The sequence below is a fragment of the Falco biarmicus genome, chromosome 5 (assembly GCF_023638135.1).
Source record: "Falco biarmicus isolate bFalBia1 chromosome 5, bFalBia1.pri, whole genome shotgun sequence".
Classification (NCBI taxonomy): domain Eukaryota; kingdom Metazoa; phylum Chordata; class Aves; order Falconiformes; family Falconidae; genus Falco; species Falco biarmicus.
The window spans coordinates 24,040,003-24,061,617 of NC_079292.1; the positions used below are offsets into that span (position 1 = coordinate 24,040,003).

At 44.0% G+C, this 21,615-nt stretch overlaps 1 protein-coding gene across 3 annotated transcripts in view; it reads right to left on the minus strand.

The window, feature by feature from the left end:
* CAMK1D (calcium/calmodulin dependent protein kinase ID) overlaps window positions 1-21,615 on the minus strand; it is a 230,405-nt gene that overhangs the window by 121,547 nt on the left and 87,243 nt on the right. For all 3 annotated transcript variants that reach the window (XM_056340359.1, XM_056340360.1, XM_056340358.1), the window contains exon 2: window positions 9,645-9,776. In XM_056340359.1, coding sequence (XP_056196334.1) covers window positions 9,645-9,776 — 132 coding nt within the window. The remainder of the gene's footprint in view (window positions 1-9,644; window positions 9,777-21,615) is intronic.

Consider the following 21,615-nt stretch of genomic DNA (forward strand, 5'->3'; position numbering starts at 1 on the left):
TGGTCAAACTGAGCGCTCGGGCAGCCCACAGACTAAGTGAGTGCCTTGTGTGTCTGTCTTTGTCAAAAGACAAAGTCGGTATGTACAGAATTTTAATTTTTTTTAACACTGTTTTTCTTCACAACTCCTACTGAACACAAACAATGTATTGTATGAGTAAGCATTATAAGAGTGAATCAATATATATTACAGATGACAACTGCAGACTTAGTTGGCCAAATACCAGTTAATTTATGCAGCTGTCAGTTCAGGATATACTTTTATTAATATATATATATAAAAAGGATATATTTTTTATATATATATATATATATATATAAACACAGAGGTTACTGGTAGGTTTAACCTGGTGAGTTGGAAGTGGGATAGAACGCAAAAATTTCCCCATTTTATTATGGTCAGAGCCAACCCCCCTCTGTGAAACTCTGGTTGAGGATACCTGGAATCACGACCTTAATGAGACACAAAATACAATTGTGATTCAGCTTCTATAAATGAAAACAGGAGGCAGAAGCTGCCAACAGAGTTGTTTTAAATTCACACATCACAAAAACTTGCCCACTGATAGCCTTACTCGTCTAATTTCACAAAATAGAGGCCAAAAATAAAGCAACTTGTATTCAGAAAGCATTTTAGCATGCAACTAAAAGCAAACAACTGTTTTGGACAAGGAGTGCTCACAAAAACTGTCATTTCTGATAAGATTTCTGTTTCTACTTTCTTGAACTGACATTTTTTGAATACTTGTTTTTCCTCCTTGTACATTCTGTTCCACTTAGAAATGCATATTTGATGATTTCCACAACAAGTGAGATTTGAGCTCAGATGCAGCTGCATACCTTGAGGATGCTCCCAGCTGGCCAGATGAATCCTACCTTGCATTTACTTCTTTCCTTCATGCAGTGCTTCACAAATTATAGTGCTAATTGACCACTCAGATACTCCAGTGCTTTATGAGTTAATGCCATGGTTTTTAATAGCATGAAGGTAAGATAAAGGAATACCCGCTGAGGTGCTTGGACTGCGCAGGTAAATAACTTAGCCATCATCATAATAGGGTCATTTTGTGGTTAGAAACTGTCTCCCAACATTACATCACAGCAGCTTAATACAAAACACTGAATTCCTCCAGTTAATATCTCAAGATTAAGTTAGAGAAGACAAGCAAAATGCAGTATGTCGATAATATTTTGACAAAGACATCTTCACTTGCTAATGCCATGAGACCTTTACACAGCCTTTTATACTTTTTTCCAAATTAAGAAATTACATTCATGGGAAAAAAACCTTAGTTTTAGACAAAATATTCCAGATTACCAATGAAGAATCTTGTGAGAAAAAATAGAAGAGGAAGTATTTTGCCTAACGAAGCCACCTAGGACGATGGATTCAGCAACTTTTGGGCACCAACACATCCTTGAAGATCTGGGCTGCGAGCACTTGTGAAAATGCTTTCCCAACTACCAAAGGCATGTGCTTGCAGATTAGGTAACTCTCAGCCTTAAACGTGTGGGTGTAACAAAGGCAGACCTTAGGCATGCCAATATAAAGCTGAGTCATTTATCAGACTGTTGGATCTTATTAGAGTCTTTATGCATCTTAACAATTCTTTCCTTTTATGTAACCGACAATGGTGTGTATAATCAGATACATGTACCACTGAAACACAATTGTAGCCATCTTCCCGAGTAATAAATAGTGGAAAGTAGGGTATAGACTCATTCTTCAGCTAGGAGCTCTGAAAGGACACCAGTTTTGTTATTCCAGCTATGCACAGGATGGGGTCCACATAAAACACATGAGGCAGGGAAGCAGGCTTCAGCTGAGGCTGAATACCCCATTCCATTAACTTGAAAGAATCTTAGAGCAACTATTTCGGAAAACAGCTGTTTCTTCCATAACACATTGAATTATCTTCCAAGTCGGAGCTCTGAGCGATGATGTACATTCAACCCCTCTGACCTGCAACCTCCCCCCCACATGGATATGCCATTTTTCGAGTTGAGTCAGGGTATGGGTTGACCTTAAAGGACAACAGTTATGCAAGGGAGGTTTAGTAAAGCATCACACTCCCCAGAAGAGAGGACAGCTGCATTGTCACCCAGCAATTACAGTGAAATGACTTGCACTGTCACCTACTTGAAGGAGCACCACCGTCTGCGTCCGCACGGCACAAAATCAGGCTGCAACGCAGAAATGACGCGCGCCATCACTAAAGCTGTTATGGAGCACACTGCATGTAAATGAAACTGTGTAAGACCAGAGAAGATATAAGGGATTTGTTTGTGTTTACTATTTCAGAGGGGATTTTTCTCTCTCATTTAATGTATTTTAGGATTTTTAAGATGCCTTGATCTGCTTCTCTACATCTGCTTACATCTAATCTAGCATGAAATACAATCTAGACAGTCCTGGCTGCAAAGTCTTCCCCTGCAAAGTTTCCAGCACCTCAGTGATCAAAAACGGCGTCATCTTTGTTTCAGGTTTCACATTTTTTTTCACTCACATGAATTCTTTGCAGCAAAATGATTTGCTTAACAAGAAGTCGAGGGCTAGTGCCAAGGCAGAGCTGTCCTGTGCCATACCCACATATATAGGGTCAGATTCACTTTTGCCTGAAACCCGAGAAGGGCAATTCATCCAGTCTGCATCTCTTTGATTCAGGAGATGATCTCATGGTCTAAAGCTGATGTCAGCCTCCAGGCATGCCCAACTGTCCCCCTACCCTGAAGCCTTTTGCAGCTTCTGGCTCCTCTCCATGCCTAGCCTGCCTCCCTAGCAGGGACACCCACAGCAGTGCCCTCCACTGAGGGCAGGCACTGAGGTCCCACCAGGCATCTGGGTCAGCCCAGCAGATACATGGGGGCAATGGTGAAGCATATCCATGTGGGATGACAACAAATATATCCTTGGAAGGGCCCTGCTCTACCACCACTGACATCAACATCATTAACGGTACCACTGGGTATCACCCCCTTACTGGTGGCTGCATGCCTGGGCACCCTCAGGGGTGCAGGACCCCACTGGGTAGCCAGCTTTTGGGATGCCCTGGATTTGCAGTTGGCAGGGCTTGGAGCGCGGCCACGTGGGGAGGGCAGCATCAGCCTTCTGTCACCCCAGCGCAACCGCAATGGCATGAGCAAGCCAGGTTTTAACAAGTAAATCTACATAAAAGCTTTCTCTGAAAGTGATTACTTAATATAACAACCAGCTGTCTCTTCAATTCTTGCTGAGGCAGCCTATCTTCTCACCATTATTCACAGAGGGGAAAAAAAAAAGGAAATAAAAAAACAGCAAGCCTGTTTTGTCTATAGGGTAAGGAAAGCTTCAGAGAAATAACGTTACCTGACAGACACCAAATGCTTTTTTCATTTTTTCCTTTCCTAACCATCCCATTCATTTCTTTACTGGGAAAAAGAGTTCTTACTGCTGGGGTGTAAAGAGGTAATTAGTCATTTAACACCTTAAACCCCAGTCCCACAGCTTTTTGTACACCAGCTACACAATCTAATTACCATCACTTTTATGTTGGCACTTACCAACACAAGATCTGAGCGTCTCCAGTTCAGCTGGCCCTGTGCTCCAGCTGCATGGCCTCGCACAGAAAACAGTTACCATAGGAGAGCATGAGTGGGCACCAGCAGAGACTCCAGACTGGGAAACTGGAGTATGGGACCATTGGAGTCTGCAAGGGCTGTATTTTTTTGACCCAGAGACAGCCATGGCTTGAATAGATGGGTCTGTCCCAAGAGTCATTCACGAACGTTCATCTGAATTAATTAAATGCCTGAATTTGTTAGGGCACATTAAATGTCTGCATGGCCGATTTTATTCAGAATTAATGTAGCCTTTGATTCCAAGTTAAATTGCACAGAAGAGTTTAATAAGAAGGAACTAATGGGTTTCAAAACTAAATTTGGATTCATCTTCCTAGAGGCTATCGAGTTAGCCCCGGAGGGATGAGGTCTTACAGAGGCAAGAATATGGGACAGAGCAGGGTTACGGGAAGTTTGGCAATGGGCTACTGAAAAGGAGCAAAAAGGTAGAAAATTTTAAACTACTTTTTTAGACTCCATGTAAATCTTGAGAAAGGGTGATTTTTCCACATTTGTTATGGAGGGTGTCCTCTTCAGTGTCAGGAATGGCACTACCTTGGGGGATGGAGCAAGAGGCCCCTTTGGCCATTGTCTCATTTATGGGAGAGCAGGAACGCCCACACTTCCACCCACTTCAGGAAAATTTTTCATTGCTGTTTTCTGTTTACTTTTGAAATGGGTCCAGCCCTGACTCCCCAGACTTTGCAGGAGGATGCTTCCCTGACTCCCTCTCTGCTCGTTATTATAGCAGGAGCTCCTGGCTTTAGGTACAGGCACACAAGGGGTGAGGCAGCCGCCTGGGCATGAATCACTGCTCAAACACCCAGTCCCCCTCACCTTCCGAGGAAACGGGAATGGAAACCACCAGCAGAATTTTAGCTGACCTGCTAGGAACAGTTCAATCGTGCTGTTTAACCGCAAAAAAGACTTCAGTCCGCAATTAGGCATGGCTCTGATTTCTAATAAGGAATTTAATGGTGCCTTTCCCAGAGGATCTCGGAGAGTAAAGAGGAGGGGGTGAGCGTTGGGGATACGTAAATAATTTAGAAATAATTTTTAAAATCCCTGTTCAGCAGGAACTAGGTAAAGGAGAGTATGATTTGCTATCTAGACAGTATTTGCTTAACAGAAGACTTATTCGTGCACATTACTGCTATGAAGTCATCAATACACCTGAGTGCAGGGCTGCACACAGCTTATTGTCCCTCCCCTTGCTTTGCTCCACTCACCACTGGATCTGTATGATTGTTCAGGTATTGCCCAGGCAGCTAGAAAGTTTCTTGTGATAAACAGTGGTGAAGAAAGGGAAAGGGAAAGGGAAAGGGAAAGGAAAGGGAAGAGGAAAGGGAAAGGGAAAGGGAAGGGAAGGGAAGGGAAGGGAAGGGAAGGGAAGGGAAGGGAAGGAAGGGAAGGGAAGAGGAAGAGAAGAGAAGAGAAGAGAAGAGTAAGAGAAGAGAAGAGAAGAGAAGAGAAGAGAAGAGAAGAGAAGAGAAGAGAAGAGAAAGAGAAGAGAAGAGAAGAGAAGAGAAGAGAAGAGAAGAGAAGAGAAGAGAGAAAAGAAAAGAAAAGAAAAGAAAAGAAAAGAAAAGAAAGAAAAGAAAAGAAAAGAAAAGAAAAGAAAAGAAAGAAAAGAAAAGAAAAGAAAAGAAAAGAAAAGAAAAGAAAAGAAAGAAAAGAAAAGAAAAGAAAAGAAAGAAAAGAAAAGAAAAGAAAAAAGAAAAGAAAAAAGAAAAGAAAAGAAAAGAAAAGAGATCAGGCATATTTTTCTCTTTCTGACTCTTACAAGGTTGTGGGTTTTTTCTATTTAACTAGACCTCAGCCGGGTGCTTCTCTGCAGTCCAACTCTTCACACCACCTACTGCCTTCAGGAACCCGTCTAACAGATGATTCATCTTTCAGCGTGTTCACACCTGCACAATTACCATAAGCAGAAGAAATTTCCTCTATTCTGCTGCAAACAATGGAAAGGATTGCATTTACCTTTCTGCTCAAAACAAAAAACCGGTTCCTTTCAGAACAGGTTATGAAACTGCCCACAACTCAGGTGGGCAGAAGTTTGTGTCACACGAAGGTGACCATGTGCTGTCATTCCCCACAGCCAGTTAGTTAACAGAGCTGCAACAGTTTGGTTCTAGAGATCCCATTTTCTTCCTCAGATTCTAAACAATAGCATGTTTTCCAATGCAAAAGAAATAACTTTAAAAAACTAAAAATGATGCCGTTCATCTTGTCACCTGCTTTTGTGATCAGATGTAATACTTTGCCCCACGTCCAGCTACAGGCAGCCAGCACACAATTAGACAAAACAGCAACCCTGTGCACCAGTGCATCATCTGGGCACCAAGCGAAGACATTAAGGAAACCCCCCTCCTGATGCAGTGCCAAACACAGGCGCCTAGTGGGACCTTCACCCTGCTCTGAAGCATCCCTTTAAGCATGAGCTCAGCAAGGTGAGCTCAACCTACTCACCAATTTCACTGGAACAAATAACCATCTAAAATTAGCCACATACTTAAAACACTTTGTCAGGCTCAGGCTCCTGGATTAACTGCAAACTTAGTCTCTCCCAGCACTGCAGTCGACAACGAGCTCCTTCTCACTCCATCCCCACCCATCCGAGTCTTTGGGGAATGTTGCCATGGATTTCCACGGGACACAAAAGAGTCCATATTGGAAGAACCCTGTTAAGGTTGCTGGTGTAAATATTGACTTAACGGCTCTTCCGCCTTTTTTCTTTTTTAAGAACAGATTTGTTGGCCATGGCTGGAAAAATAAAATGATGGAGTATGCATGATTCACTCTGGCACTCACACAAACATGCAGATCAGTTGGCTGGCAGCTCGCTCCTCTGTTAGCAGAACATCGCTTCTAAAACGTGTCATTTTGTTTTGGCAGCAAGAGTGTCCAAGCCCACAGACAGAGAGAGAAAATCTCCCACCTTCCATGTACTTCACATGGGGACCACTGACCTTTCCCAACACGGAACATTGGAATAACACTTCCAACATGCAGAAGGACTGGCAGGATGCTGCAATTGTTTCACGCTAAAAGCCCAGCCCAGACACCTCCCTTCTTGCACCCGCTCCCTGGGTCTGCTGGCAGGAGAAGGGACTGCAAGACAAACTGCAGGTAAAACTTTTTATCCGAAGGTCTTTTGACTAAAGGCTGCTTCACAGACAATAAATATTGAGACAGACAATAAATATTGAGACAGACGACAAATACTGTGACAGAAGGTCACACGGGAAGTCCGCAGCAGAAGTGAGAGGGCACCCAAAGGTCACTGGATTCAAGCTTTCAGCACCAGGTTCTACATCCTATAGTGCTCCATGCACAGGCTTTTAATCTTGAATTTAAAAAACATTATCTAAAATATGACTTCAACACACGACATCATTCAAACCCTTTTCCATATTGATTCTGCCAGATCTGGATGATTTGGCAGGACTGGCAAGGGGACAAACCTCCACCAGGGCAGCCTGAGGGTACAAAGTATATGTGGTGCTTGTGTGTACCAGTCTTGGACAGTCTTGGACACAGCCAGCACAATCTCTGACTGTCCCTAAAAACCCACTGACCACACAGAGGGGCACGAGCAGCTCACCTGAGAGCTGGCAGAGGCTCCATGGAGTAGATTCAGGATTGCCCCCTAGACCCCTGTTTGACACATAACTGGAGAACTCAGGAAGAGTCGCATTTCCCAGCGCTCGGCAGATGTCTGCCAGAAAGCAAGCAACCTCATCTGGAGGAGGACAAAAATATAATGATCAAATATAGGAGGAGAAAGCCCAGTGTCAGACAGGAGAACCTTCTCCAAAGGATCACAAGGAGTGTGCCTGCCATTTCAGCTAGGCATGGTGTCCTCTGGGGCTGTTATCCTGTCAGAGTTTAAGCACCACCCGAAGGCATAATGCAAAACAGACGGGCAGACCAGGATCAACACACATGCATGTTTATATTTGCTTTGGATCCATCCTCTGTGACTCTGCACCTTCCTTTCAGTGAACAGGGACCAATTCCTCCTGCCAGGCAGCCTCTGCACACATCCCCTTCAGAAGTGGCAGTTCAGTGCACAGCCTGTCCAAGGCTGTGGCACCTCAGCCATGTAGGGCAGCCCAGGGCTCTGGCAGCCTACCCACTAATTAGACAACACGCAAACTAGCCAGCCCCACTCATATTAAGCTACCAGGAACAGAAGCAAGGACACTTAAATACCTTTTGAGCTTAGCAACAGCTGTTCAGGATCCACCCTGCCTCCCTTAAATCTATTTTTACTGACAGATTTTGAAGCACAGAATTCACTGAACAGAGAAACGGGCTGATACCCCCTCTCCTCAATTGTAGGCACACCCACTTTGTTGTTTTCTAAGTGTTTCTGTGGTGGCACGTACAAATTCGATACTGTGTCCACTAGTAAGGATGTTTTTTTTCAAAATAAATACAATTACATGCAAAGTCTGTATTAGCAACAGCCAAGTAGAAGACATCAGGAGATAAAAAAAGGAAAAATTCCTCTTAAGGTCCTAACGTGCATACGACAAGAGACCAAGCAGATCGAATTGTATGAAATTAAGGAATTTTCTACCCACTCACTCTCCTGCCCTTGCAGCTGGAATAGCACAGCCCGGGTGCTGCCTCCGGGATTCTCAGGAAATTTTTTGCAGGGAACAGAAACATTTCACAACACAGAAGCATAAAAATAACCTGAATGATTTCTCTGCTCTACTAGCTTAGGGTCAAGGCTGATGCAAGGCAATCCTTAGTGCATGCCAATATTGCTGCTCTTCTACCCAATAGATGAGTATCAGGGGCCAAACCCCTGCAGACAAAGACTGTTTCAAGTTGCCAGGTACATTATTATCCGATGAAGGAGATGGCAACTGTTGAGCCTTATGACAGGTTCTCAGTATCACTGCACAGCAAGCCAACGTGCGGTATTTGTCACTGGGCTTACATTGTGCAGGCCTGACACGGGTCTGGCAATGGGAAGGCACCTGCAACAAATGCTTGTAGCTGTTTGGAGTCCCACTTTTGTTCCTCCACTGAAAAGGATCCCCTCTGTCTACTGAGATGGACGAGTTTGCCCTTGAACCTGCTATTTTGGCTTGGTTGTGTGAGCATTTAGTTCAGAAGTACCTAGTTTTAAAGATTTAGGATCACTTTTGTCATATGGTGCCCAGATAATCTGCCATCAGCTTCTACATGACCAGGAGCTGAGTCAAGGAGTCCCACAAGCAACAGCAGTGCAGCAGGAATCAAAGTGCCCCAGTCCAACATACGCTTCTACATAATTGTACTGCCTTCAAATCAATGAGAAGAGAAGGTACTTTTAAAAGTTGAAAAAAAGTTACATGGACCAATCATAAAGTGATCAATCTCTTTCCATTTCCTAGGAAGAAAGTTGAGGGTGATGAGTTCAGATCCAAGAGTCTCAAGTCAGGTGAGATGAATCCCACCTTCAGGGCATAAGACAAGGAAGAGGTAAGCATCAAGCCTTTAATGACTACACTGAATTCATAGCAGTTGTGAGCTGACTTTCTTATCCAGCTGTGGTCAGGAAAAGATACACACTGCGGACAACTCTGATAAAATAAAAGTTGCCTTGGAAAATCACTTCCAGAAGTGGCAGAGGTGCCTCTCCGTAGTACAGGTACTACCGTCTCCTAAAACAATACACAGTATGCCATAGAGCAATTAGTATTAGACTGTTCTAAGCATGTGGGAATGACAACCCTGCTGTTGCTCTCCTCAAAGCCAGCAACCCGGCCACTGACATCATTAGTGGATAAGGTCTTTTTATGGCACCACAAGCTTTACTCCAGCCCAATTCCTCTTCTTTCCCACTTTGCAGTCATCTAGCTGCGTTAATACAAAAGAAAACCAGAGCATTTCTCAAAACATTTTCATCATCATTTAAACTTGAGTCATCTTGTCTGCCTGTGATGGGCTGAACAACCTGTCAGTCACACTTGTCAATCACTGTTCCTGCTCCTTAAATGGAAGCATCTACTTGAAGCAAAGAAGCAGAAATGAAGGTCTGATACTTACTTTCTCAGGACTGCAATTTCATTCTCTATGCTGCTTTCCTTTCCCTTCAGTGCCTTCTTGGGAATGCACTTGACTGCAAAGAGTTTCCCACTCGCTCTCTCTTCAGCCAAAACAACCTCAGAGAATGCACCCCTGCAAGAAGAAAAGAAAAACCGTGGTTTTAAGTGGTGCCTTTTCTTTGGAAGCTGTTAACTGAAACACAGCCATTGAATATAGCTCTTCTGGTGTCTTTTGAAAGCTGCTCTTCCTAACTGCAGCAATGGCATTACAAGCACCTTTCTCCACCATTACAAACACATGCAGACTGCCACATTCACTCAAAACATTAAAGGCTTGCCAAATACAACAATTTTTACTAAAGAACCATAGTCCAGCAGAAAGATAAGTAAAGCCTGAAAATCAGAAAGTACCATTTCTGCCCAGAGAAGCATGGACCATAGTCCGGCTGCCGATTTGATGGATGATGTACTTTCTCCCTTCCTGAGGTTTTTGGAGGTTTAATTCACATAGCAGCATGAATTAGTCCCTAGGACTTAAGTGACGCACCAGCGCCATGAGTGCTCCCTGTTCCTCGGTGACCACAAGAGGTCAGGACCTCTGCTTCAGTCCTCCCCTGCAGCCCAGAGCATCTCCTCACCCTTGGGTCAACCCTGACTCAGACGGGGAAGCAGCGTCAGAATTTCTCTATGTACACAGACTTATTCCACAACACAAACTGCTGTGTGTAATCGTTAAAGGCAAAGAATCAGATTAAATCACAAGTCTAAACATCGGCCTTAATAGCAGCCTCCCTACAGTTACCCCAGAGAGGATTACACAAATGAAGGAACTTTATCACAGCAGCCAGTCACTAATTGCCAAGAGTGGGCAGTGCCTCTCCTTCATTAGGTTATTCCGTAACAGTGTGTTAGTTCTTGCACTCTCATGGCTTCCTCCAAAGCATCTGGACCCGACTGAGAAGAAGCCAGGAAAGCATTACACTCAGTACTATATACACTGCTTTTCTGTTCTCACACTTTTTTTCTGAGCACTTGCACATCATTCAGACAGTTGGTCTGGACTGACCTTTACTGCGTCACAGTAGGACCATTCTTGTGTTCTGGTGCTCACTATGGTTTAGCAGCGAGGTACTGGGCAAGGCAGGGCATCGGCCTGATGAGGAACAGCAAATCTTTGCTCCTATTCACCAAAACTCCTGCTGAAGCACCTGCTTCATCCAAGAGCCATCAGAGCCAAGGACTTGTCTAACCAGATTACGACTGAAGGATCCACCAGCCAAAGTTTCATATTTTATTTTTACAAAACAAGAAGAGGCAGGAAGCTTTCCTTTAGTGGTTCCCCCCCGTCAGTAGATTATTCTGCTTTTCTACATAGCTCTCCATGCAAAATGCTCAGGAGCTTACTGAGCAAAGCCAACCACACTCCAGCCTGCTCTTAAAATGTTAATGTTTGATCACAGCCACATTTGGCTACCACCAACTTTCTCTGACTTTCATCCCCCACAACTGCTGCTTATCTAGATGTTTGCAGATAAACAGAAGTGTTTCCTTCCCTGGCCAGGCTCTTCCTTTTTAAGTCATGCACTTTGACAACGCAATCGAGCGGCTGTGACCTCACCAACAGTTCCTGAGTTGCAAAATGACTGAATGAATCATTAAGCCTAGGGATAAATGGATAAGCAAAAAGAATAGGCTGCTGCTTTGGAAAGAAAGCACCTGTTTACCCAGAAATGCTTTTGTAACCAGCAGCAACAGGGAAATGGTGACAGGAAATTTAGGAAAAGAGACTTTTGCAAACTGTTACGGTGGATGTTTGATCCTTTTTTTACATGTGGCAGCGACACTCTGAATGTTTTGCCTCATTTTTGCCAAAAAGGACAGGCTCTGACCACATTTACGCCACTCTAAGTACAGGAACAACTCACTGTTTTCTGCTTTGTGTATAATCTACTGTGTCATGTCAAAGCATCACAGGCCCAAGCCCACACAACTGATCCTAATGGCTTGCGCAATCAAGCCACCCAAATTGTTTTAAAAATTGCTTTAAAAGACCTGTTCTTTGCTTTCCTATTAGCAGCAATCAGAACCATTCAAGTCACCAAATGGGGGTTTCGTCCCAACTCTCATGCTTGGGACAGCCAGACCAGAAATGCAATAAAACCCTTTTACTAGAAGGGTCTAAGACCTCTCAGGGCTCATCAGCTTCAGCTGCAGACCAGGGTGCTCAGAAACTCACAGGACCACTCCCAGCTAGATTTCAGGACCCCCCGAAGGCCCATCTGCTTAAGCTTTCAACATCGCACCCCTCTCCAGCTGTGTCTTGAAGAAGCCTTTTGCCTTCAGTTAAATGCTGTTAAAAGCAGTGTATTCATAGCAGTCAGTCGCTGATCACACAGCTCTCCCAGTGTTTATGATGTTATAAAAAACACAGACAGCTCCCATCCCAGTCTGGATTTCCTTGCTGTTCTCAGACAACAAAATAAAGGAAACCCCTTTATATCCCTCTGCTCAGCAAAGCCAGCTTTGGGAAACTCCTCTATTTCAGCTGGCCTCACCATTTTGTTGGATTTCTTTCTCCACTTACCAGGAGAGCCAAGGGGTTCAATGGTTGGAACCAGCCGCTGTGAATTTGAATGATTTTTTCTCGGGAGCTCCAAGATACTCATAGAAACCAACTCCATATCTCCTTAACAACCTTCCTCATTACAGCACGAAATAAGCTGAACCTCAGATAAAGCATCTGCTCACATGTCACCCTGGACACTGACAGGGTGCTTTTTTACATCGAGTTTTATATGAGGCCATGGCATGAAATTGCTGGTGCTGGGAAAAGCCCCCAGGCAACAGTGGGGGGAGTGCTGGGTGGATCTGCGGGGAAAGGCAGGAGGGAGATGCGAGGTGGTCTGCACGATCCTGCACACTATATATGCTCCTGTGCTCACAGAGCAAGGGAGGTGGGGAAAAGCAACAAGTCAATGGGCAAAAGAAAGATAAGTGCTGGAAGGAAACAGAAGGGAGGGGGCAGATGCAGACAGGGATAAAAGAGTTAGACACAGACTGAGAGGGACAAACAGTATAGGGCAAGGAGAAAGAAATGGTAGCAAGGAGCATCAGCAAGGAAAAAGCAGCAAACACACTCCTGGAGCCAGGGGACAGTCAGAAATAATAGTGAATAGATGGGCAAGCAATTATCAGAATTTCAAACACACAGCTGAGTTCACCTACCCTTAACGATCCAGTCCAGCCCAGCCCCCACTAAAACCCTCTTGACTCACACATGAATAGATAAATACCAGAGAGAAAGTCAGAAAGACAAGGCTGCTCATTTTCCTGCTAACAGCAATATATCCTACAGCAAATTCTCTGCCTCCTCAAAAAAGTTCCCCAGAACCGCCAACTTGGCAGGCTTGCTAAAGAAGATTTTGTTTTCCCAAAGAATTAATGCAGCCTTTAAAATCAAGACATTAATGAAGGAAGCAATTTGCCTCTGTGAATTTATTACAATTATTTATTGAGGGTTAAAAATCAATTGTGTACAAAGTTCTATAAAGATGTTTGGTTTTGGAAAATGTTGCGTTTTACTCCATCAAAGAGACAGGACTTTTTGTGAAAAGGACGTGGCTTCCATTAAGCATCACCAAGCGGTGTTTTGTGATAAAAAGGAAAAAAAAATTATACAGGAGATGTTGGACAACCAGAATGCTACATGTATGCAGCTCAGACAGGGTTCTGGATTAAAACCCCACCTCTCCTGGGAGGTACCGCATGGTCTCTGTAATGGCATGATGTTCCCAAGACCTGCCATTTGCAACCTATATGCCAGGATCTCTATGGTCACCGCACTGAGCCCGAAAAAGATTCAGAAACACCTTGGTCAATCTTGTATTTTTAATCATGAGGTTTTATCTGAAATTTTGTGCATGGAAAACCACAATTTCTGTGAAGGGGATGAGTAAACAGGGATATTTTTTATTCTGTGAAATACTGAGGAAGGTGTTTACTCTGGGAAAATAATTGTGGCAGTTTTATTCTCCCACCCTCCTAGAAAATATAGTCCAAAAAGTATTTTTCACCCTCTGATACAGACTTAAAAAAAATAAAATCAGGAGAAGGGGTTAGTTGACTAAAAGTTATGATTATAGAGGTGTCTGCAACGGTTGGGATGTCCCATTCCCTTCAGCTGGGAAAGAGATAATTGCAACCTTTCCAGTGCATTTGGGGACCCAGCCTTCCCCTGCCTGAAGAGCGGCTTCAAAACACTTCAGGAGCTTTCCTTGTCCCACCTGGAGATTATAGCAAACAAATAAAAGAAGCATCATGGCTTTGAGGAAGTAGGACAGCAGTGGAAATGGGTAAATGAGAAACTTCTGCAAAACTAAACCACCTTTAGCTGCTGAAATACGTGTGTGGCAACAACCTATTTTTGAAAGTTTTGACCATGTTATCATTTACCCTAGAGGATCGACTCTTTTCAGACTTCTAATTAAGGCGTGGAATAATTTTATGATCTAGATCATTTTTATATGCATTAGGAATGACGTGAGAGTGAAAAAGAGGGGATAAATGACAAGTGACACTGAAATAATGGCAAATTCTAGAGCGTGGTTGAGATGTTCTGACTCCTCACCGCTTTGCACGCTTCTGGAACATGCAGTGTCCTATGAGATGCCAATCTTTTATAGTTTTAATTAGTTTAACTTACTTCTCATCCAGTTATTTTCTTTAATGTAGATTTAAATATTAGAATTTCAAGACTGACAATGGAATACGAACAGCATTCATACCCAAACAGACTGGATTTCCTATTGGAAAACAAGGGCTGCAAGGCTGGGCTGTCAGGCAGATTAAAGTGCAATAAAGGACAAATAACTTTTTCCTTCATCTGTTTGAACTATAATTTAATATGAAAACTTAATTCTGAAATGCAGTGGACAACATATACTGTGACAGCAAATCTGTTCTCATTCATCAAAAAATTGCTGTCACAAAAATACTGATGAAACGAAGGCAAAGAGTTCATGGAGGGGTAAAACTTAATTTTTCCATTTGCAGAGACCTCCACTTTAAGCAGTTTTCCACTGCATTAGCAGGTGCTCTGTCATACTAAATCAACAGACATAGGCAGGAAACATTTCACATCTTTGGGCTATGTATAGCTAATGATCTTAATTACGATACAGTTGGCTTTCTGTGTGTACTTTGACCCAGCCAAACCATGGGGGGTGGGGGGGGTGGGGTGGGGGGAATAGTGAAAACTCATCGTTTGAAAAATATACCATGTCCACAGTGAGGAACACTCTGAGATGGGGGACCAACTGAGTCAGAGGAAGACTGACCAAATCAAAGAAGGTCATTTCTGTAGCGTGGCTTCAGCAACCACACACAAATTCTGCTCCTTGACTCCCCAAACAAAAGTGACTTTGAACCACACCACAAACAGAGGCAGGTATGTAAGAAAAAAAATTATCTTGTCTGGTATTTTCACAGCTTTTCCCATGGGTCTCAAGGAGTTAACTGTGGCATGAGCTCAGGCTCTGTGTAACCAGCACATACCAGCAAGATTCTGGTCCTGCAGACCATTTTTCTACTAAACCATTTTCCTGCACAAGTCATGTTCTATTTACTTTTTTCATTAAATATTCTACCTAGTCATTTCTGTACACACATCCTCACTCTCCCAAATTCCAGGCACATCCCAACATCAACCCAAACTAAGGCTGGAAATAAAGTTTTTCCCTTTATTTGTAACAAAGTCATGTCCATGGATGTCTTGACCGCTGTGTGAAAATGAATTTACAATGAAATTTTCAACAGCTCAGTGATGCCTGAATGCAAAGTTAACAAAACCAAAGCATTTTACTCAGTCAGGAGCAAAGGAGAAGGATTTCAGGACTGTGTTACATGTGGTACAGAAGTCAACTACCCCTACCCATTCCCAAGAACTGAATATAAATTTATGGGAAAAGAAACACACTGCCTAATCTGTTTGTAGCCATCTATTCTTTAGAGGAAAAAAGGTTTTTCTAGCTATTTTCATTCATCAAACACAGAGCCCCAACCCTGCAGTCCCTTCTATGGCAATGCTTCCTCTGCCTGGGCAAGAGCAGAGCAACCAGGACCGCTGCATTAACACCGGTATTTTTAGATTCACTGCTCATTTAACTTGCTCTAAGCCACCCAGCCACAACTGAAAATGCTGTTTTCTACCTTGGGGCCTGTAACCAGGCATGGCCCTGCCTCAGGGCGTGTCTGACCCTGGTCCCCCTCCCCAGGCCTGATCCTGATCCCCACCCACAGTGATGTGCCCCATCCCCACCGAGATGCCTGATGCCTGGGTCTAGGGCTGATATTGCACATTTCACATGAGGAACCGCACTTCCAGCTGTGCCCAAATGCTACTGCTATAGCCCGACGGACACTCAAACAACAACAGCAAGGGGCAAAAATACTCTTTGCTGGGTGTTCCTGTAGCAAGAAGCTCCTTTCTGGACCACTGGCATGTTTCTCTGTGCCCTGAGCCACTGCCCCATGCCCATATCCTCAGCATTTTGTCCAGACTAGAAGGTACATTAAAATCATTGGGATCTTCCAACATGCAGCTGCTTCCCCACAGTGTGAGAGGAGCTGGGAATCACCATGCCCAGGGATGGGCAGCACATCCCCAACTCCAGAATTCATCTTTCCAGACACTTTGCTGCTCCCCCTCTAACACAATTTTTTGGAGAGAATAACCACAGGAATACACAGATCTCTGCCGGGATTTATGGCCACGACCGTAACAGGGACACCCAGTGATATGCTGCAGGTAGCACTTCTTCTTTCCTCTCCTTGTAAACCAGTTCGGTTTTCTCCCACCATTACAGGGCGACTGGCTGGGATAGAATGAGCAGCACCAAGCTTTCATCTTGTATAGTCACCAAAAGTGTTTGGATTTGTGTCCCATTTTGGGGGGATAGTATTATCTACAATTACAACAGCAGTTTAGCGTTTTGACAGTTTTTGTCACCAGAGTCAGCTACAAGAATTTAAATGCCAATTTGAGGTTAATAGTTTCCTCTGTTTTAGCTACTCAATATTTTATACTCTCGGGGGGGGGGGGGGGGGGGGGGGCGGGGGGGGGCGGGGGCGGGGGGAACCACCAAACCAAAACCCCCTGGAATTAAGATTGAAAATCCATGTCAACTACTTAAAGGAAAGCTATTTAGAGGAGAGAGACTTCTATAAAGCCAGAAAACTCCAACTTAAAGTTGCACGCTGTAAAGCATGCATTTATGACAATACTACCTTCACACCCCTGCCTCTTCTCCTGGACCACCTTCACCAGGACACAACCATCTCCTTCATGAGTGACAATCATTTTCACCCAAGGAAACATCGTTGTTGGAAACCATTTAATCGTTCTGTAGTTGAAACCAGTTTACTCCAGGATGAATTTCAAGCTCACAGCAGGGCATGGCACACAGCACCGGCACCGCTTGTCGCTGAGAAACTCCCTTCCCTTCCTTCAAACATGATGTGGTGAAGCATCAGCGAAGGTGCTGCACTGCTCCCTTGCACCCTGAGCACTTGTCCCTGCATACCACCACCACCACCGAGCTGGCTCAGCTCCTGCTCTGACAACCAGCAGGGAAATGCCAATTTGAGACAGACCTGCGTTTCAATGCAGGCGAGAGCACAGAGCACTGCTGGGATGGCTTCCAGCCATGCAGATGGGCAATCCCACGGTGCTTGGGGCACTCCAGCTCATACATCAGCAGGGTGAAAGCACCGGAGCACATGGCCAAGGAGACTCCCAGGCAAGAAAAGCCATTACATGCAGAGCAGAGTGAGGCATGCAGGCTTCAGTGCCATAAAACTTAAGAGTCAAAGAGGAATAAACCACATAAAACACAGAAATTGAACCAAAAAGAAAAGTTGCTGCAGAATCTCCTCCCTTTCTGAGTTGAACTAATTTGTTTTAGTTGCCTGGTGTATGCTAATTTAATAGGATGCTATGCAGTCTGTTCTGAGACAGTGATGCATGGATACTAAAAAGGGAAAGCAGCGCGGCGCAGATCCCCAGTCATGTTTGTTATTACAGCCCTCTTCTTTCCTGAACTGTTTGCTCCCTTCTGATTAGTCCTGACCCCTGTTAGAAAGGGACGTATTGTCTTTAAAGGCCTATTACATTTACATTACATCCTCTGTGGCAATCACAGTAAAGCTATCCAGCAGCAAAAGCAGAATGTACAGCCCTGTATTGAGCTCTTCCTTCCATTGTACACTACACAAATGAGCTGTTAAGCAGTTTATTTTCTCCACTGATGATGACTTTCTTTCCAAAGTGAATATTTAAGTACCTTTTTTCTACTTTCATCTTATAAGACAAAGGAGCTCATTGTCTCCTCAGGGTTTATCTGATGGCAGCATTCTCACAAAGAAATAACCCTTCTTCTAATAATGACCTCAAACCTTTCTTGAGGCATAAGTGATTTCCATAATTTTTTTCAAACCAGTTGCCTGTTCTGACACTGATATATGCAGAGTCTATTACAACACATCTGATTTCTGGAGATATTATCTGGCCATATAAAGCAGATTACACCAATTTGAAAAGGCATATTTCTTCTTCTTTCACACGGAAACTTAAGAAAAGGCCTGGCACACCATGGCACTCTCCAAGAGGCTGGATCAATTAAGGAACAATTAGATGACATCGGATCTTTTAAAGCAAAGCAAAGATAATGCAGACACAATAGTTTTGTTTGCAACAATTCCTATATTCCTTCTAAAGAGAAGGTCCTTACTGAGATGAAACTAGCAATCACCTGAAGATCAAATAACACTGCAGTTGTGTCTTAACCATGGGAAACTCCTGTTTAGCCAGGAGTTTTGCCAAAAGGCATCTGAACCTTCACAAATCCAAGTTGCAAAAGTCTGCACAGCACCTCATTCCTTCAGTTGGCACCTGTCTCTACAATGCAAAGCCAAAGTATCAGTTCTGGTGGTCTTCCTCGGTGACCATAACTGCACGGTTGTGCTACTTGACTTGTGATTTTCAAACACTAACCCTGTCTTTCACGAACTGTATGGCCCATTCTTCAGATGAGGCCCCTGAGGAACAGGAGCCACATGGACTGATTCTTGTTACTTAACTTTAATAAAAGCTGGGAACTTTGCATAATCTAAAAGTGCAAACTGCTTTTGTACACACAGAAGCATCTCCAACAGATGATTACATCAGAAAATATATTGAGGGTAGCACACTGTAACTCTGTAGGAATTCTTAAACCCTGTCAACCAGAAATCCCCTGCTCCATTTGCTGCCTGACTTTGGTCAAACAGATCATCTGAGACACCCAGACGTTAGTGCCAAGATGTCCATCAGGCAGCTGCAATTAAGTTATATGACTTTCAGCCTTAGGAATTAGTCTTGCTTCAAGAGAAAACAGAGTGAGACCACCCAGAATCGAAGTTCTCTGACCACATCTCAGTGGGTGTCGACATCTGAGCTATTCCCCCATGACTCCTGTGAGAGCCATGAGATGGCCAATACAGCAGCACTGTGGTAACTATCTAAGACTGGTCAGACAAATTACACCCCAAACACATCTTTCGATCTTCATGGAGAGCAAAGGGAGCCTCGGGACAGAGAGGAAGGTGTTCCCAGTGTGGACACTTTGAAGGCTAAGGCAGACAAATCTCCTCCCTAGCTCACAGGACCTGAGTATGCAGAATAATGACATATTCAAAACAAAAGCAGGATTAGGACTTGTGGGGCTTCTACACCCATGGTCACAGTACAGTTCCTGCCTGTTCTAAGGACAAATTTAGATTAGTTAATCACACTGTGAAACCAAGGCACATCTCCTAGGATTTGCCTTTTCCAGTTTATTCCTTTAGACCCAACCTACAGCCCACATTCAGGAAGCTCTTCCCGTGAATGCGATGAGCAGCCACCAAAAAGGAGGCCACAGGGTTCAGAGCACAAGCACAGTCACAAACACAGCTGAATAATTCCCATTGTGGAAGAGCCGTTCTGTGTCACTATGAAACTCTAATTGGCTTGTTCCTATCCTGTTGTTACCCATCCAGCCAGTCCTGTATATCTGTTCTAAATATTTGGACTAAAAATGGTGTGTATTTTGTATCCTCGCCCACTTCAAGCTGTAGTTTAGAATTAAAAAAAAAACCAAAAAAAAAACACCAACAAAAAAGAAAGAGAGAGAGAGACAGTTCAGTACAATGGAATACAAATTGTTTTGTAGCTCAGAACTGGGCTCTGTTAGGGAAAGCCACTGCAGGGTATCCAGAGCCCCATCTGCAGTCTTACTTCCAATGGCCACCTCTTAAGACACTAGAAGTGTGTTTGATTTCCTACTCACCAGCTTTTTCACTCATGTATCTACATGCGGTTTCATGTCTGAGCTGAGGTACATTAAGAAACGTTAGCAAAATGGTTTTCCTAGTAACTAAGCAAGCTTGAAAATAAACATTTTGGCAAAGATTATTTCAGTGTAACTGTATACAGAAGTTACTTCTGAAACTCACTTCTTCAAAAAGAATTGCCACACACTTTCCGCATATGAAGCCTTAGTCATTCTCACACAATGCAAAAAGGGTTTTCCTTTCGGCTTCTGTTGATGAGTAATTTTTCCACGGCTCCTGTTTAAGGTGCTGTGTTGAGACTACTGAGGCTACTCACAAAATACATGCAGCACCAGCACAACGTTCCTCCCATAAATTTACTGTCATGAGCCTCCACACTGCTCTGAAGGAACATTTTTTGATGTCACAGGGTTATACTGGGACTGGCTAAAAGGAAATTCCCCAGGAGATGTAAGGAACTAGAAGCTGCACCGGCTTCCATCCAAAAACCATGTCCAGCTCAGGCATCGGTCCAGATGAAGCAGGGAGCATACAAGGCCTGGCAACAGAGGTCCTCTGGTTTATCCCATGCTTTTAACAGCAGAGGAGGCCAGTGAGATGTGCAGCAATCCTGAGGATGGAAGACATCCCTGCCTTCCGCTGCCTTGCCCATACGATGACAGAAGACAGCATCATGAGGGGAGGACTCCCTCCAGCATAGCAGACCTGTATCAAAGCAGCTGAGATCATTAGAGAATTACAGCAGAGATGCTGGTGTTGCCTGCATTTCATCTGAAAGGAGGACAGACCTCCCCACCCAAAGAGTTGAATCTGGTCCCAGTCACTGAGATGGTCCATAGAAGCCATCAGCAGTGAAGCAGACATTGGTATCTCTGTCATATTGTCCATAAAAAGGCTTTAAATTCCTGGTTTAGTAGCAACTGGTTTAGTCTTCATAGAAACCAATCACTACTCTATTTATCAACCTTGCTGGTAAGGAGGTGAAGACTGAAGACCTCCAGACCTGCCTAGACAAGCTGCTGCTACTGAGCTTCACCTGACTCACCAGAACTATGACAGCCTGACTGCCTAAGGCTTCAGCACACAGTACAGACCAGTACAAACAGTACAAGCCCAGTGCTGGGCTACTCATGCCTCAGTCTTTACCTCCCCTTCCCCAGTAAGCAACAGGGAGGAATCATCTCAGTATCTCAACCAGCTCACAAACACCAACCAAAGTCAACTGCTGCATAGAGATGACCTTCTGTGTTGGAAAACTTCAGCAGAAACAATCTGACAGCAACGCTGATTCCCTTTATCTGAAATGTAATCATAGCACATTATAGTCTCATAATACAATGACAAGTTTCCTAGGAGATGACTGCCACGCGCCCTACCTATTTTTAAAAATGAAATTTCTCGGAACTCATTTCCATCTCGGGTTGACACGCTACATGCACGTTGACAATCGCCACCACCGTGCTTCTCCACCTCTACATGGGTCCAGATAACCCAGCCCAGACCCTGGACAACAGGTCTGAGCAGCACAGTAACGTGCCCGATGAGCTGGATGAGGGTGGGGAGAGGGGAACACAGCTCTTCAAACCTGACAGCAATAATTTCTG